The sequence below is a fragment of the Erythrolamprus reginae genome, chromosome 1 (genome assembly GCF_031021105.1).
Source record: "Erythrolamprus reginae isolate rEryReg1 chromosome 1, rEryReg1.hap1, whole genome shotgun sequence".
Taxonomy (NCBI): domain Eukaryota; kingdom Metazoa; phylum Chordata; class Lepidosauria; order Squamata; family Dipsadidae; genus Erythrolamprus; species Erythrolamprus reginae.
The window spans coordinates 423,268,657-423,287,660 of NC_091950.1; the positions used below are offsets into that span (position 1 = coordinate 423,268,657).

General features: G+C 43.8%; 1 protein-coding gene across 1 annotated transcript in view; it reads right to left on the minus strand.

Moving 5' to 3' along the window:
• Positions 1 to 5,179: 5,179 nt before the first annotated feature.
• Positions 5,180 to 19,004, minus strand: part of CPD (carboxypeptidase D) — a 50,929-nt gene continuing 37,104 nt past the window's right edge. The window contains exons 14-21 of the mRNA XM_070735436.1: positions 18,511 to 18,646; positions 16,830 to 16,970; positions 14,305 to 14,400; positions 14,000 to 14,064; positions 12,486 to 12,617; positions 10,477 to 10,662; positions 10,103 to 10,202; positions 5,180 to 8,060 (exon numbers count right to left, since the gene is read on the minus strand). Coding sequence (XP_070591537.1) covers positions 7,831 to 8,060; positions 10,103 to 10,202; positions 10,477 to 10,662; positions 12,486 to 12,617; positions 14,000 to 14,064; positions 14,305 to 14,400; positions 16,830 to 16,970; positions 18,511 to 18,646 — 1,086 coding nt within the window. The 3' untranslated portion in view covers positions 5,180 to 7,830. The remainder of the gene's footprint in view (positions 8,061 to 10,102; positions 10,203 to 10,476; positions 10,663 to 12,485; positions 12,618 to 13,999; positions 14,065 to 14,304; positions 14,401 to 16,829; positions 16,971 to 18,510; positions 18,647 to 19,004) is intronic.

Consider the following 19,004-nt stretch of genomic DNA (forward strand, 5'->3'; position numbering starts at 1 on the left):
CTGCCTAACAGGGGGTTGGACTACAAGACCTCCAAGGTCCCTTCCAACTCTGTTGTTGATGATGATAGGAAAGATGGATGGATGGATAGGAAGGAAGGATGCCTGGTGCTAAGAAAAATACTGGAGTGCGCAGAAATGTGCAAATTGGCCATGGAAATTAATGGAAAAGATGACACAGAAGTTTACGAAATATGGAATAAGATGCGTAATTTGAATAAACATAACCCAGAACTAAAATTTTGGCTATAAGGAAGATGTATTGAGAAATATCCTTAAATGTTCATACCCCTTCTCTGTAAATTGAAAATAAAGTACGGATAATATACATACACCTTAAAATAGGATAAGCAGTTTATTAATTGTACATATAGCTATAGATGTGAGACAAATGTCTTGACAATGCTGTAAATGCACTGTATTATTCTTGTTGCCTGTAAATATTTGTCTTTGTGTTTGTTGAGTGTTTTTGTAGTCCATTTTAAAACGTGAAAAATTAATAAAGATTATCTTCTTTTTTTTTTTAAAGGAAGGATATGGATGGAGACAGACAGATAACGACTTCTTCATTGCTTATTCGACCCCTATGGCAATCATAAAGTATTGTACCTCATGTTTCTTGACAAATGTATATTTTACTTTATGTACACTGAGAGCTTATTATTATTTTTATTATTTATTTATTATTATTATTTATTAGATTTGTATGCCGCCCCTTTCCCTGGACTTGGGGCGGCTCACAACACAATAAAACAATTCATAACAAATCTAATAATATACAATTTAAAATTTAAAATAGTTAAAAAAAAAAACCATTTTTAAGCAGACATACCTACAAACATACCATACATAAATTATATAGGCCCGAGGGAGATGTTTCAATTCCCCCATGCCTGACAACAAAGGTTGCACCAAAGACAAATTCCTTTTGTGTCCAATCACACTCGGCCAATAAAATTCTATTCTGGTAGGTAGGTAGGTAGATAGGAGAGAATGATACCAGTAGATTGTCACGTGATGTATCTGAGCTTTTCCCCTTTCGCTAAACTGGACAAGGGCATGGCCAGTGGGTGACACATCCATCTCCTGGGCCAGGAGTTTGAGAGCCCTGCAGTAGATGGATGATCAAAACTAACCCAGGTGATTAAGGTAGACAGATGACAGGATGGGTGGATCAATAAATATAGATATAAAATCAACTAGAGTCCCAGTAGTAGGCAAAGCTGGCTCAGGAATTCTGGGAGTTGTAGTCTACATGTCATAGAAGAGTTAACTTTGCCTTCCTCTGAACTAGACAAACAGACCGACAGAGGATGGATGGAAAGATGGCTGGTTTTAATACTAACCTGCCCAGAATTGCTTCCTGGCCAGATGGGCAGCAAATAAACAGAATAAGTAAAGACGTATGTAAACAAATTTCATTTATTGGATTTATATGCCGCCCCTCTCCGAAAACTCGGGGCGGCTACTGAGATGCTTGAAGCAACTCCTTCTCTAGCCCGTTTCTTGTGATTAAGGGCTTACCTCCTACTCCTCCCACTGGGACACACATCCTAGGAGACTTATAGAAACCTTAGGCAGGGCCAGATGCTCTTGTTGAAGGTTCGCAGAAGGGAAAACTCAACCACTGTGATTACCTCCCTTGGCAACCAGCATCAGGGAATACCTTGAGCCAAAATGTTCTGTTTTCCACATCTTGGTATAGGTAGGAAGAAGGTAACCTCATAATTTACTTGATTGGCGCTGGCCAATTAATTTAAGGAGAGAACAACCATGGTGGAGAAGAGGCAGTTTTGAGCTTGGTCAATTGTTCTGTCAAGAATTTTTTCCTTAATTCTAAGTTGCTTCTCTTCTTGTTTAGTTTCCATCCATTGCTTCTTGGTTTTACCTTCAGGTGCTTTGGAGAATAGCTTGACTGCCTCTTTGTGGCAACCCCTGAGAGATTGGAAGACTGCTATCATGTCTCCCCTGGTCCTTCTTTTCATTAAACTAGACATACCCAGTTCCTGCAACTGTTCATGTTTTAGCCTCCAGTCCCCTAATGCTCTTTGTTGCTCTTCTCTGCACATTTTCTAGAGCGAGTCTCAACATCGTTTTTACATTGTGGCGACCAAAACTGAATGCCGTATTCCAAGTGTGACCTTACCAAGGCCTTATAAAGTGGTATTAACACTTCAGGTAACCTTGATACTACCTGTTAATGCGGCCTAGAACTGCGTTGGCTTTTTTGGCAGCTGCTGCACACGGCTGGCTCCTATTTAAATGGTTGTCCACTAGGACTCCATGATCCCTCTCAGTTACTACTGTTGAGCAAGGCACCACATAGTGTACCTGTGTTGTTTTTCTTGCCTAAATGTAGAATCTTACTTTTTTCACCATTGAATTTCATTTTGTTAGCGCCCATTGTTCAAGTTTGTCAAGATCCTTCTGTTTTTTTTGCACCTATCTTCTGGAGTGTTGGCTATTCCTGCCAGTTTGGTGTCATCTGCGAATTCGATAAGTTCCCCATCTATCCCCTTGTCCAGGTTATTTATGAAGATGTTGAGCCTTGGAGTACTCCACTGCATACTTCCATCCATGTAGATGCAGTTCCATTGAGCACTGTGTTGAGTGAGGTTGGTCAGCCAGTTTCAAATCCATCTGATGATGTTGCTGTCTAACTCACATTTTTTTCTACTTTATTTAGTAGTAGGTCATGGTCCACTTTATCACATGCCTTACTGAAGTCCAAGTAAATTAAATCAACGGCATTCCCTGTAGTCCACTAATTTTGTCACTTTGTCAAAGAATGCAGTAAGTTTAGTCTGGCATGATCTGTTTTTCACAAACCCATGTTGGCTTTTGGTTATTACTTTGTTTGCTTCTAGGTGTTCGTTGACTCGTTGCTTACCTTTTCCAGAATCTGCCCGGGTATTGAAGTCAGGCTGATAGGTCTGTAGTAACCTGGGAGTTGTTAGTCGCACTATATATATGGAGGATCTATAAATCATTGAAAGTCTAATGGTGATGTAAAATGTATTCTACAAGGCTGACCAGTGCATGAACCTTTGACTGGTCAAGTTAGCCTTTCCTTGCTGCTTCCACACTGGACACTGCCTCTATGCTGTGAAGTTCAGAGTAGTAGTTTGCGGTTTTCCTTTTTTTTCTAATTTTTCCATTTCCTCAAGGAGAGAAGCAACTTGGAACTAAGGAGAAATTTCCTGATGGGACAATTAACCGGTGGAACAGCTTTCCTCCAGAAGTTGTGAATGCTCCAACACTGGAAGATTTTAAGAAGAGATTGGATGACTATCTGTCTGAAACACAGAAACATAGAAGACTGACGGCAGAAAAAGTCCTCATGATCCATCTAGTCTGCCCTTATATTACTTTCTGTATTTTATCTTAGGATGGATATATGTTTATCCCAGGCATGTTTAAATTCAGTCACTGTGGATTTACCAACCACGTCTGCTGGAAGTTTGTTCCAAGGATCTACTACTCTTTCAGTAAAATAATATTTTCTCACGTTGCTTCTGATCTTTCCCCCAACTAAACTCGATTGTGTCCCCTTGTTCTTGTGTTCACTTTCCTATTAAAAACACTTTGCTTCTGGACCTTATTTAACCCTTTAACATATTTAAATGTTTCGATCATGTCCCCCCTTTCCCTTCTGTCCTCCAGACTATACAGATGGAGTTCATGAAGTCTTTCCTGATACGTTTGATGCTTAAGACCTTCCACCATTCTTGTAGCCCGTCTTTGGACCCATTCAATTTTATCCATATCTTTTTGTAGGTGAGGTCTCCAGAACTGAACACAGTATTTCAAATGTGGTCTCACCAGCGCTCTATATAGCGGGATCATAATCTCCCTCTTCCTGCTTGTTATACCTCTAGCTATGCAGCCAAGTAGTGTAGGGTTTCCTGCCGAAGCAGGGGGTTGGACTAGAAGACCTCCAAGGTCCCTTCCAACTCTGTTATTCTAATTCTATTCATTGCCCTCCTCTAGCTAGCTAATTGCCTGATCAGTTTCATACAATATCACTGATCTCCCTGCCTTAGAGCAGTGTTTCCCAACCTTGGCAACTTGGAGATATTTGGACTTCAAGTCCCAGAATTCCCCAGCCAGCATTTGCTGGCCGGGGAATTCTGGGAGTTGAAGTCCAAATATCTCCAAGTTGCCAAGGTTGGGAAACGCTGCCTTAGAGAATAATAGTTAGCCTTTTGCTCCTATTAGCTGCGTGACTAACTTCCCATTCTCACTGTTTTGACTTTTTGCCTGCAGGAAATAAGCCTCATTTCCCCACACGTGTGCTGTTACTGATAGGAGTGCACAAAGGTTGATTCCAAGCATGATCACTTACGCTGGTGCCATTTGTTGGTGGCTAGAAAAAAATATGGGAACCTGGGCCCAGAGCCCCCCCCTTTTTTTAAGTACTCATATTGCTTTATAAAACCTTAGTAAGGCCACACCTGGAATATTCTGCACCCAGTTTTGGTCTCCACATTACAAAAAAGATGTTGAGACTTTGGAAAAATTGCAGAGAAGAGCAACCAGGAAGATTAAAGGCTTCAAGACTGAAACACGATGAACGGTTGTAGGAATTACGTTTCGCTAGTCTAGAGAAAAGAAGGACTAGGGGGAACATGATAGCAGCTTTCCAATATTTGAAGGTCTACGGAGTGGGGTGGCATACAAATAAAATAAAATAAAGCACCTGAGGGCAGAACAAGAAGCAACAGAAACTAAGCAGAGAAAAGCAACCTGGAGTTAAGGAGAAATTTCCTGACAGCAATTAACCAGTGGAACAGCTTGCCACCAGAGGTTATGGGTGCTCCACCACTGGAGGTTTTCAAAAATATATTGGTCAGCCATTTATCTGAAGGAGTATAGGGTCTCCCAAATTCCAAGTTCTGACAGCCACTCTTCCCTGGTCATATGACTGGTTTTAGCTGCAGGGCCTCATGATATAACTTCCTACCCAAAATTGGTCTTTGCTTCCTGTTTTCTGACAAAAAAAAAGTCCCACAGTAAATGATGCTTGTTTTAGGAACGTTACATTCACTTAATGACTGCTGTGAAAAGTCTCTCTCAGACAAAATAGCAAAATGGTTAACAAACCAGTCAGAAATTATTATTACTATATACATCCTAAAAGGATATATAACTTGTGAAGCCAATAAAACAGAGAAAGGAAAGAAACCATTAAAGAGTTTTATACAGATTAGAACTTAACATACATTTTTTAATCAAATACACTTGCAGAAGTCCTTGTTTGACGTACAGAACTTCAAGTTGTCAAGTGACGCTAATCGGGTTGCATTCCTAAGTCAAGCCCTTCCTTTCAACAACTACTTCTGAAGGCACAGGACATGGACCCCTCCCTCCCACCTCCACTCCCCAAATCAAAGTGGCAAACATACGCAGGTAGCTGCCATTTATTCTTCTCAGCCATGGAGGCAAATGTTGCCTCTCGGTGTTATACAAAGAAAGGACAGCCACCCTGCTTTAGTTAGGGAAAAAAACCCAACCCAAAACCACATATATATATATATGCATAATTAGGACTAGAAAGATGCAGCCCCTTGACAGGACTGGCTTCCAAGTTTTGCTTCTATCTAGATTTGAACAAGATGATGAACAAAGAGCTGTGGCTGGCGCTCATCACGCCAATTATTGCTGGCAAATTTCACCCAGAGATGATGAATTGCTTTCCTTTTTTAAATTTTGGACCAGGCTATGAAGAGGATAATGTACATTCCAATACAGATGAAAGAAACCTATCCCCCAGGCCCCAAAATAGCAGCTGGGGGTCTGGAGTCAGTTACCATCCAACTTCATTTCAAAGAAGGGTCTTGCGGGTAATTGGACCAGAAGCAGCAAAGGTGAATTAAAGCAGAAACACCATCGGGATAGCATCGCTTCAATCTTAGGACAATCTACCGGCATGGATATACTAAGATAATTAATAATGCTAATAAGACCGAGGCACTTAGTTTTTAGTACTGCATACTTTCTAGCACATGGGAGGGACTAATAAAAGAAACTGAACCCAGAATGAGCGGCTAAAGGATAAAATTAAGACATTTTACTTGATGATTTTAAAGGTTAAGTCCTACAATTTGTTCCACTTCCTAGTACGATCAATAACATAGCCTAAACATTAAGCGTCTTGATAAGGTAAAATGTATTATTATGTCGATGAATTTCCAGAATCCAACATTATTATAATGCCCCAGTTTTAAAGTGGGTTTGACGTTTTCAAAAGGGAATTAAAACTATTTTGAGAAATCCGTATTAGTACAACCAAGCGTCTGGATAAACCATCAAAATAATGAGTCATTGTCCCCATTTCTGGCAACTTTTGAGAGACCAGAATGAATTTTGAGGAGTCTGAGGTTAAACTTTGGGATAGTAACGAGAACCAAAATGGATTCCCTAGAATGGATCCAGTTCTTTGGAGTTGTGGATGCTTTTCAACTATATTCTATTCCAACATGTCTCACTTTAATGAAGGAATGGTGGAATTAAATTAAACTCCCCGAGGTATAAACAGGAAAATGATCTTGTTTAAAGATGGTCTTCTAGTCCAAGACTAGTACTTAATCAGCTGTACAACAGCTTCTCGCTTTTTCTCAAACGTTTAAGTCCCTCTTTAAACATTTCACACCAAAGTGCTACGAGAATAAAAGGCTAAACTTACACAACCATATAATGTGAGGAACAAGTAACCACTGTGCCACCTTTTTTCCTGAATAGACCCACTAGACATTTGGGGCACAAAAGTTCAGAAAAAGAAGAATTAGAGAACATCATTAATTCCAAACAAATGTCAGTCTTGGCAGAAGAGCAACGACTGCTGTTAAGTGACTCCTTCATGTTGAAAAGGAAAGAACAAGGCATTTTCCTGAAGAAGCAGCCGGATGCTTTCAAAGAAGAAAATGTTCTTCTTACAGAAAGTTATTTTCTACACTGGCAGCCCCGCCCCACCCTACCCACCCACCCACCCACCCCCTTTCGAACAAACCAGTTCTCTGGATGCTTCCGCAGCCTCCAGAAATAAATTACAAAACAACATTTGGCACCAAGCTGAAATTTCAATCTCCAATTAGTACTAGGCTTATCAGGAGTTATTCACTCTCGGTAGAGAAATGCACCTCCTGCTATTCTATATTCCCAAAGAAAGCCAGCAGAAATGCCACTGCAGGGTCTGTGCAAGAGAATTAAAACAAGTGTTGTGTTTTAAAAACAACAACAGATGCAACCTCAATGGGAGGAAGATCTTCCTGTATCTCAACACATATTTTCAAGACAGTATCTGCCCACAAGACCTGACCTGAAGGAATTTTACTCTCCGTAATTAAGAGGATTAAATTTGTCGGGCTTTTTTTTAAACACCTTCGCCTCTAACTCTGAAAACTGTTCCAGGTAGGCAGGCAGGAAAGAAAGAAAGATCCAACTGCCCATAGGCGGCAATGCATAAGCAGTTTAAATCAAACCTTGGTGGCCATTGTGTATTCCCCCCCCCCCCCCCCCCGAAGTAGCATTTAGAAAGTTCTAAAAAGAAAAAAATATATAAAGTATGAGAAAAGCCACAGCTCTTCCGTGGCAGCTTCCATGATCAGAGTGTCCGTTTTACCCTGGCTAAATTGCTTGAAGGGCTCCACTTCCGATTCCAAACAGAAGGTCAGCCAGCTGTCCAGCCAGACCTTCTAGTGCATAAAGCAGAAATTGGCCTGGAACCACAAACTGAGGTTTGGAAGGTCGCGCATTCTGCATCTGCTGGCTGGGAACAATGCTCAGGTTACAAAACGTTGTCTCGGCAAGGGAATCCCCCCGCCACGAGAAAGATCAGTGTTTGCTGGTCTTGTAAACTGTTTCCTCCTCGGTGTCCGTTTCGTCCTGGAATTCGTGGCTCAGGAGCGACTTTTTGGAGCCGGTGGACATCATGCGGATCTCGTCCTCATAGTCATCGTGCTGCTGCCGTAGGCGGTGGAAGCCATCTTTGTGCCGGTTGGACTTGATGGAACACACACACCAGATGATGCAGGCTGTAAGGATCACGGCCGACATGGTGGCACCTGAACAGAGGCAAGGGGAAGGCAAAACACAGAGGCCACAGTCAGATTCAGGCCAGGCCCATAAGGAGAAACATGCTTGCCTGTAATTATCTCAGCGGAGATTTTAAAAGTCACTGAATTCTGAAGAGGACAGTAATCTTCCCTTTTCAAAGACCCTCACAGCTACCAATGCATGAGTCTCTCGGGATTGGGTGGCATAGAAGTCGAATAAAATGAATGAATGAATGGATGGATGGATGGATGGATGGATGCAAGACCAGCTCAGAATGCTGTGTGGGATTCTCATTTTAGAGCTGTGATAGCACAGTAGTCAGGACACAGTACTGCAGGCTACTTCTGCTGACTGCCAATTGCCTCTGGAACCAGCTCCCCTCAGATATCAGAGTTGCCCCCACCCTCCTTGCCTTTCGCAAGCTCCTCAAAACCCACCTCTGTCGTCAGGCATGGGGGAATTGAAATTTCCCTTTCCCCTAGAGGCTTATAGAATTTATACATGGTATGCTTGTATGCATGAGTGGTTCTTTAAATTGGGGTTTTTTAGATTGTTTTTAATATTAGATTTGTTTACATTGTCTTTTTATATTGTTGTTAGCCACCCCGAGTCTTCAGAGAGGGGCAGCATAAAAATCTAATGAATAAAAAATAAATAAATAAATAAAATTGCCGACAGTTCGAGTCTCACCGGCTCAAGGTTGACTCAGCCTTCTTTCTGCGATTGATAAAATGAGGACCCAGATAGTTGGAGGCAATGTGCTGACTGCTTGGATGGGGCAGTAAAGCATTGTGAAATGGTATATAAGCCTAAGTGATATTGCTTGGGAAGGGAGGGAGGGAGGGAGGGAGCAGGGAGGAAGCTATGGTGGCACAGTTGTTATAATGCAGTATTGCAGGTTAACTGCCCATAGCCAGGAAGTTCAAATCTCACCAGGCCCAAGGTTGACTCAGCCTTCCATCCTTCTGGGGTTGGTATAACAAGGACCCAGATGGCTGGGGGCCAGAGGCTGACTCTGTAAACTCCTTAGAGAGGGCTGTAAAAGCACTGTGAAGCGATATGTAACTGCTATGGCTATTATTGTGATATGGTATGGAAAGGGCATTTTATGAGCCTTGGTGATGCAGTGGACTCTGCCTATAGCCAGGAAGTTTGATCCTCACCACCTCAAGGTTGATCATCCTTCCAAGGCCAGTAAAAACTATGACCCAGATTGTTGGGAGCAAGATGCTGACTCTGTAACTTTGTTCAGAGAGTGTTATTGCTATAAGTATGCATTAAATATAAGCTCTCTATGCAGGCAAGGAATGAAACGTCATCACGTCAACCCTGCCACATTCGGTCAGGCAGGGAAATGCTATAGACTCCACCAGTTAAAGCTTACTTAAAGTTAAAGAATTAAAGAGTTAACTCCAATTGGTGGGGCGCAGGAAGAAGGCCTCTGTCATAGGACCCACTCTGTTACTATCCCTAAAGGTGGGCCGTGCCCTCATTCTCCTGGTCTTTAGGAACAGTGTGAACACATGGCTCTGAAATTATTTATTATTATTTATTAGATTTGTATGCTGCTCCTCTCTGAAGACTCGGAGCGGAAATGTTACTTGGGGCTCAATACAGGAACATGATCAGTGCCCCAATGCGCCACCTGTTGAATCTTTAACTTTTGTATACTGTTTTTATAGTTTAACATTTTATCGTATGCCCCCCAGAGTTCCTCTCTCAGGGAAGTGGGCAGTTCAAAAATGATAAAAATAGATAGATAGATAGATAGATAGATAGATAGATAGATAGGTAGGTAGGTAGGTAGATAGATAGCAGAGAGATAGATAGGTAGATAGATAGATAGATAGATGAGATAGATAGATAGATGATAGATAGATAGATTGATAGATAGATAGATAGATAGATAGATAGATGACAAAGAAAAACAGTCACCAGGCCAGAATGGTGAAAAGTGGCTTGTTTGCTCCCATTCAACTAGCCATTCAGACAGAAACACCCCTTCCCACAAAAAAACCAAACCATCCCAGATAACAGTACTGAGTTCTACCTGCTACTGTAATCACCAACTCTCTTGGAAGGCCCAAGATCTTGTTGTCTATGTCAAACTGTATATGCAGGAAGCTGGCCATGTCGTGGCGAACCAAGACCTGAAATGACAAAACACGTGTATCAACCACTGTCTGAATGCACTCGGGGCATTCAAGGAATCAGACTGAACATAAGCAAATCAGTTTGCAGGGAAGCAACTTTCTCACTGCAGAGAGGCAGCCCTGACCCCCAGTTGATGTGTTTAAAATTGTGTGTGTGTGTACGTGCGTGCGTGTGTGTGTGTAATGGACTACCAGTTATGCCTTATCATTTCGCATGGCATTAATTCCACCACAGTGGAGCCAGGCTAAAACGAAGAGGCTTTCCCCGTACCTGGACATGCTGCGGCTGATAGCCTTCCGCTATAGCGTGGATCTTGTGATAGCCTGGAGCGAGCAGGACATGAAAATAGCCGCCTTCCTTGGTGCACACTTTTATCCCTTCGTTGAACACAATTTGGGCTTTGGACACTGGCCGGCCGTGCTTGTCTCTAACAAAGCCATAGACTCCTTTGTGAACCTGAAAGAAAGATGGTGGGGGACGGGGCAGGAAATACAATTACTTGTCTTTTCTAAGAAACAAAACACATCCCATGTGTAATTGTTGTACACACATACACATATTCTTGTTTATGGAATGCAGGTAGTCCCCGATTTAACAACAACTGAACTAAGACTATGCCGCCCCGAGTCTACGGAGAGGGGCGGCATACAAATCTAATAAATAATAATAAATAATAAATAATAATAAGAAGAATTTTGGTTGTTAAATCACTGCAGTTCTAATCGAATCACCACATGAGAAGATTCAATTTTTTCGAATGTTTTTTATGATGGTTCTTAAGTGAGTCACCACAGTCCTTTAGGCGAATTTTGTAAGTCCAAATCCAACTAACTTAACCAGCCCCCCCACCCCCAAATAATGCCAGTGCAAGTTGGTCGCCAAATCACCCAAAATTCCATAATGTGACCACAAAGGAGGTATGGCAGTCTTAATTCTGAGGACAGGTTAAAGTAGTTTTTCTTTAGTCTGTTCCAACTTCAAACAGTCACTAAGTGGCCAGTCGTAAACTGAGGACTATTTTTTCCAAGATTCTCGACAGAATAAAACATAGATGTTCTGTATCAGCTGAAGAAGTTTCTACCTTTTTCAGAGTATAAGACGCACCAGAGTATAAGATGCGACTTAGTTTTTGGGGAGTGTCTTTAGTCTGGTCTGTTTCAGCACATTATTTTATCCCCTGGTCAGTGTGAGTGAAAATTCTTTTGTCCCAGCTTTTTATCGGGCCTTTCTCTTCACCGTACTTATTTATTTAGATTTATTATTTATTAATTAGATTTGTATGCCGCCCCTCTCCATAGACTTATATTTCCTATTCTCTGTATTCAAGAGGTACATGAGGTCTGATTCTTAAATCGAGTCTTATATCCATTGCTTTTAGAGCAGTGGCAAAAGAAAGTTTGAATGTACAGGTAAATCTTGACTTACAACTGGCCAAATTGAGCCCAAACTTTCTGTTGTTAAGTGAGACGTTTGTTAAGTGAGTTTTGCCGCATTTTGCGACTTTTCTTGTCACATTCGTTAAGTGCAGCATTGCAATTGTTAGTAACCCAGTTGTCAAGTGAATCTGACTTCCCCCTTGACTTTGGGACATACATAGTAATGGCCGTACGTATGAGCCAGTTGCCAAGCATCTGAATTTTGATCACATGATTATGGGGATGCTGCACGAATCCCAGCAATCAGTTAGGTCCCACAGAGTGGGTCTTCTCCAGGTCCCGTCAACTAAACAAGGCCGCTTGGTGGGACCCAGGGAAAGAGCCTTCTCTGTGGCGGCCCCGGCCCTCTGGAACCAACTCCCCCCAGAAATTAGAATTGCCCCCACCCTTCTCGCCTTTTGTAAGCTCCTTAAAACCCACCTCTGCCGCCAGGCATGGGAGAATTGAGATACACTTTCCCCCTAGGCATTTACAATTTTATGCATGGTATGTCTATATGTATGTTTGGTTTTTATATAATGGGTTTTTAACTGTTTTTAGTATTGGATTATTGTCATATACTGTTTTATTACTGTTGTTAACCGCCCCGAGTCTGCGGAGAGGGGCGGCATCAAATAAATAAATAAATAAATAAATAAATAAATAAATAAATAAATAAATAAATAAATAAATAAATAAATAAATAAATAAATAAAATAAAATAAAATAAAGGTTGTAACTGTGAAAAACGGTCCTAAGTCACTTTTTCCAGTGCCGTTGTAACACTGAATGGTCACTAAACAAACTGTTGTACATCGAGGACTCCCTGTAATTGACACCCAGCGACAGTCCCTCAAAACTCACCTCCACCAGCATACTGAGAAGAGACTTTTTATTCTCTGTCCACAGAGTCTGGAGTTGTCCTGCGCTTGGAAAGTAACAGCAACCAGTGTATACTGTGATCTCTGGGCAATGCCCATATGTGACACTGAAATCCTGGAGAAATAAATAAATAAGAGGGATTGAGTCAAAAGAAAGATAGCCCCCTATTTTAAAAAAACCTCCCCCATCAGCAAAAGATTACAGGTAGTCCTTGACTTATAATTGAGCTCAACATTTGTATGCCGCCCCGAGTCTTCAGAGAGGGGCGGCATACAAATCTAATAAATTATTATTACAGTGATCCCTCGAGTTTCGCGATCTCGATCTTCGCGAAACGCTATATCGCGATTTAAAAAAAAATATTAATTTAAAAAAAAAAACCACTTCCGGGTTTGGCTTCGTGAGTCAGCTGGGAAGCGGCGCGGCTGTTTTAAAAGGTCGCAGCTGGCCTGGGGGGCTTCCCAGCACCCCCCCGAACCCCCAACCTGGGTCTTCCCGGCCGCCCACGCAAAGGGGAAACCCCGGCTCCTCGCTGATGCCCGCCGCTCGCCCGCCCGCCAGCAAGAGGGGGAAGACCCAGGGAAGGTTCCTTCGGCCGCCCAGCAGCTGATCTGCTCGGTAGCGCAGCAGCAGCGAGGAGCCGAATCGGGGTTTCCCCTTTGCGTGGGCGGCGGGGAACGCAAACTCCATCTACGCATGCGCGGCCATAGAAAAAAAGGGCGCGCATGCGCAGATGGTGTTTTTACTTCCGCAACCCTACATCGCGAAAAATCGATTATCGCGAGGGGTCTTGGAACGGAACCCTCGCGATAATAGAGGGATCACTGTATTATTATTATTATTATTATTATTATTATTATTATTATTATTATTATTATTATTTTCACTGCTAAATGGACAATTTCCATTAAGTGAGTTAAGCCCCATTTTACGGCAATTCTTGCCGCAGTTGTTAATGACACTAGCACTTAGATTTAGATACCACTTCACCCTCTCTAAGGGTTTACAGAATCAGCCTTTTGCCCCAACAATCTGGCTCCTTATTTTACCCACTTCGGAAGGACAGAAGACTGAGTCAACCTGGAGCCTGGTGAGATTTGAACTGACAAATTACAGGCAGCTGGCAGACAGCAGAAATAGCCTGCAGTGCTGCATTCTGACCACTGTGCCACTGCGGCTCTTATAAGTAATCAATGCAATACAGTTGTTAAGTGAACTATTGACTTTGCTTGTCAGGAGGTCACAAAAAGGGATCACGTGACTCTGTGACAGTGCAACCATTTTAAATAAGAATCAGTTGCTATGTATCTGATTTTTGATCACCTAGTCATGGGGGAGGCTGCAACAGTGGTAAGGGTGAATCAGAAGTCACTTTTACCTGACCTATTGTAACTTCAAACTATGAATGGTTGCAAATCAAGGACTACCTGTATTAGTAACCATGATTAATTACACAATCCACTTGATGAGCACCAAAATAACCATCTCGGAAATACCTTCATGCTCCCTAGGTGGCTGTGCCATTGTGCTCCGAGCAACACACCTCCCGGAATGTTCTCGTCTGCAAAAAAGCCAGAAATCAGCTGTTCTTCCTTTATTTTACTTCATCCCATTTTCAATCCCACCCGTTATACTTGGCAGTATGATTCTGAAATCCAGGGGCGGCTTACAGCAAACAGCCCCAATTGCTTTAGGACAGGGGTCTCCAACCGTGGCAACTTGAAGCCTGGCGGACTTCAACTCCCAGAATTCCCCAGCCAGCAAAACTGGCTTGGAGACCCCTGCTTATGTAGGCACATACCTGATTTATTTGGACAGTTTGGCTGTCCTAAGTGCATCGTAGCATGGTTGTTTGCATAGATAGAAGCCAAATGTTTCAGTGTTTCCTTGTTTTCCACTAAACAAAACAAAACAAAAACAAACCAGTCAAATTTCTTTGCAGAATATTAAGGGGTTTTTTTTGGCACAGAATGTGTTCAAGCACCAAAGCAGAGTGAAGAGCTGATCTGTCTTGGGCTGGGTCCAATTGGAATAAAAAAGCACACACACACACTCATATAATCCAAACTAAAAACAGCTAAATTGCCTCTGAGATAAGGAGTGGGTCCCAGGCTGGAAGCCCAACTCAATTAGGGAAATTCTCCATGGGTTTTTGTCAGACGCCGGGATTACTTGCTGATGAGCTTCCATGAGTTAGAACAGTCTACAAGTGAAGCAGTGATCCCCCGGTTATTGCGTCCCCAACCATTGCGAACAGGGTAATTTGCGATTTTTCAACCCGGAAGTCAAAACACATCTGCGCATGTGTGCCCTTTTTTTCTATGGGCACGCATGCGTAGATGGGGCCCGGCAGATCAGCTGCTGGGCGGCTTCCCTGGGTCTTCCCCCTCTTGCTGGCGGGAGGGCGAGCAGCGGGCATCAGCAAGGAGTTTCCCCACCGCCCACGCAAACTCCTCGCTGCCGCCCACCCTTCGCCCGCCCACGCCGTTCATTCTCGCCGCTTTCGAGCTGAGTCCTGAAGCGAATTCGCTCCGGGACTCAGCTCGAAAGCGGCGACAGCCAGCGCGGAGAAGCCGTTCGCTGGCGCTGGCTGTCGGCGCTTTGGAGCTGAGTCCCGGAGCGAATTCGCTCCGGGACTCAGCTCGAAAGCGGCGACAGCCAGCGCGGAGAAGCCGTTCGCTGGCGTTGGCTGTCGGCGCTTTTGAGCTGAGTCCCGGAGCGAATTCGCTCCGGGACTCAGCTCCAAAGCGCCGACAGCCAGCGCGGCGCGGCTGTTTTAAAATGTCGCCGCCGGCATGGGGGGCTTGCCAGCACCCCCCGGACCCCCAACCCGGGTTTGGGGGGCTGCTAGGAAGCCCCCCATGCCGGCGGCGACATTTTAAAACAGCCGCGCCGCCCCCAATCTTCGGCTCCTCGCTAGCGCTGCGGGAGTAAAAACACCATCTGCACATGCGCAGATGGTGTTTTTACTTCCGCAGCGCTACTTCGCAAAAACCCGCTCGTTGCGGGGGGTCCTGGAACGGAACCCTCGCAACGAGCGGGGGATCACTGTATTCCTTGAACCCTGAAGCTGGTACACCCAGCCATGAGTGCAAACATTGTTCACCACGCCCATTTCCCCCTCAGACTGTCCCCTATATACTGACAAGGCGTGGCCAAGTGTCCCATAGCTACTAACCCCAAGAACACTTCTTTCTTAAATACAGTGATACCTAGTGTTACAAACCCCTCGTCACACAAACTTTTCGAGATACAAACCCGGGGTTTAAGATTCTTTTGCCTCTTCTTCCAAACTATTTTCACCTTATAAACCAAAGCCGCCGCCACTGGGATGCCCCGCCTCCAGACTTCTGTTGCCAGTGAAGCGCCCGTTTTTGCGCTGCTGAGATTCCCCTGAGGCTCCCCTCCATGGGCAACCCCACCTCCGGACTTCTGTGTTTTTGCGTTGCTGCAGGGGGATCCCAGCAGTGCAAAAACGGGTGCTTCGCTGGCAACGGAAGTCTGGAGGTGGGGTTTCCCAGCGAGGGGAGCCTCAGTGAAATCGCATTATCACAAAAACACAGAGGTCCAGAGGTGGGGTTTCGAGGACTTCTGTGTTTTTGCGATGCTGCAATTTCGCTGAGGCTCCCCTCGCTGGGAAACCCCACCTCCGGACTTCCGTTGCCAGCGAAGCGTGTTTTTGCGCTGCTGGGATTCCCCTGCAGCATCACAAAAACACGGAAGTCTGGAGGTGGGGTTTCCCATGGAGGGGAGCCTCAGGGGAATCTCCGCAGCGCAAAAACGGGCGCTTCGGCTGGCAAAAGGGGTGAGTTTTGGGCTTGCACGCATTAATCGCTTTTCCATTGATTCCTATGGGAAACATTGTTTCGTCTTACAAACTTTTCACCTTACAAACCTTGCCCCGGAATCAATTAAGTTCGTAAGACGAGGTATCACTGTATTCATGTCTAGACACAGTTCTCCTGACTCTTGCATCTAACAGGGGGTTCTCCTCCTCTAAATCCCCATCCTCCTCCTCTGAACCACTCAGTCCCATAACTGAAGGGTGCTACAATCTCTGGTGGGTCCTCAGTCACTAACTCCCCCTCACTCTCACTCTCAGACTTGGGTGCCAAGAACACGGGCCTAGGCTACCAAGGTGCATCCGTCTCCTGGTCCTTGATATCCATGACCAGCTGAACTGGACGTGGACCACTCACAACAAGAGGCCATGAATATTTAAGAAAGATGGGTTCTTGGCGTTAGAAGCTTTATGGGAGAGACTGAAAATATGTTTTGCAAAGCACCAGGGAAGAAGAGAGAGAGAGAGAAAAAAAATTAGCTCACCTGTCTGCACTGGTTTGTCATATGGGTAAGTAACAAGGAGGGACCCTCCATCTAAGGCAACGGAGAGGCTGAAGTCCGGCTTCTGAATCAGGTTCTCCATAATGGCTTTTGTTTCAGGTTCCCTTGCCACGGAGGAATTGCCTAACGGAAGAATCAAGGGATTTTGCACAGTGAGAGAGACGGCCTTCCCCATTCAACTTTGATGTAAAAGAACCACAGAGTAGGTGACTAGGGTAGAACCACGTTGTTCTAAATGGATATTTCAGTCTGTGGGGTCCTTGGTGTTCTTCAAACAGGGCTGGTGGCTTGGAGAGTTTTGGTTATCTGGCCAGGTTAATATCTTCAATGCGACAAGAGGGGGGGGGGGGTTCTGGAATGTATGAAAGGTGGAGGAGGAAGAGGAGGAGGAATGATGATGCTGGAGAAGAAAATCTGAAGGAGAAGGGAGGAGAAAGGAGGAATGATAGAGAAGACTTGAAGAAGGGGGAAGGAGGAAGAGGATGTGGGGTCCCTGGTGCTTTCTGCGTTTGGTTGTTTCAGTGCCAGAATGGAATGGGGTTTGTTCTCTGTTGATATATAGTAGCTTGTAGTGTGTGTGGGTGTGTGTGTATTCATTCCTTGAATATACTGTTGTTTATTTCTTATTGTTTCTTGGGAATTAATCCCTGCTTCTCTGGGTATTGATTGCAAGTGACTGCTGATGACAATGCCTCTAAACCAGTGTTTTTCAACCAGTGTGCCGCGAGACATGGTCAGGTGTGCAGTGGGGAAATTAAACATGGGTCCCCAAACTACGGCCCGCGGAGGCCATTTATCCGGCCTGCTACCAGCCGCCTCCATCCAAACATAAACATTCCCCTCATAATCCCTGCAGCTATCAGCGACAGGAAGAGTGGAGGCACAGGGAACGCTCGCTGACCAATCACCTTCTAGGATTCATCCCAACCACTAGCGATGAACTAATAGCAGGCCACCTCTCATCCACACCCAGGAAGGTGCCGCGCACTTGTCACTGTGTGGCCACGCGAGTAGTTGAAGCTGCTACTCCTCCCCATGGTCCTGATTTCTAATCCTGGTCAGGACTGGAGGTAAATGTTGCCACCACTAGATGAAGCCTCAGCTGGTTATGTCTATCCTGATGGTGTATATGGATATTTGACCTTTTCCTTTTTATAAGAGGCCTCCGCAGAGGGTGATATACAATGCTTCACAATGCATCACAATGTTACCTATAATAATATGTACTGTGTATAATATTGTATTGTATAATACTGTACTGTATAATATGTACCGTGTTAGAGTGTCATTTTGGTTGGTGGTGTGCCCCAGGATTTCGTAAATGTAAAAAATGTGCTGCGGCTCAAAAAAGCTATGCAACTCTGGGTGACTAACAGAGGGCTAAATATGTAAAACAACAGAAATTCTTAAAAACACATTATGCAAGAGACAACCTACGTTCAAAACATTAAATAAAAGATATAAATTGAATAAACAAACCCCTGGTAAGACATCGAAGCACACCAGAGGAAAAAACTGAATTACATGTAAGAATAAGTGACATGATTAATCTCTATGTGCTAAAACAATCAAATGACCAAGGGATCAGACGCATGGAACATTCTGCCTTCTCTGGGGCAGACAAAGGGCAGCCCAAAAAGGAGCACATGAGCCCTGCTCTCACTTGTGAAATCAGTGTCCAGGTCTTTGGCATTGGCATTGGCCTGTCCTAGTTTGGAGGTACAGTCGCCTTCCTGGGCAATCTCACGCCCATCTGGATTTAGGGATGGAACGATCACTATTCTTGTCTTCTCAATCAGCTGTGGGTGGAAAACAGAGAACACAAAAATAATTCAGAATTGTATCTGCACAACATTGGAAAAGCGAGGAAACACCTGCGGTAGAAGATATAATTAAAAATATATTGGACTGTGCGGAAACGGACAGATTAGCACTGATAAGGATAAAAGAAAAAGAAGACACAGAATATTTTTGAAATTGGGACTTTTTTAATCAATGGTTGGATAAAAAAAGTAGAAATTGGGAATTTAAGAATTATTATTATGTAAGGGAATGGATGCAGATCGTACACTGCTCATTAAGCACGTATTGTATGTAAACAGAAAACATTAAAAAAAAATTAAAAACCCCTTAAAAATAAACCATTCCATGGAGAAT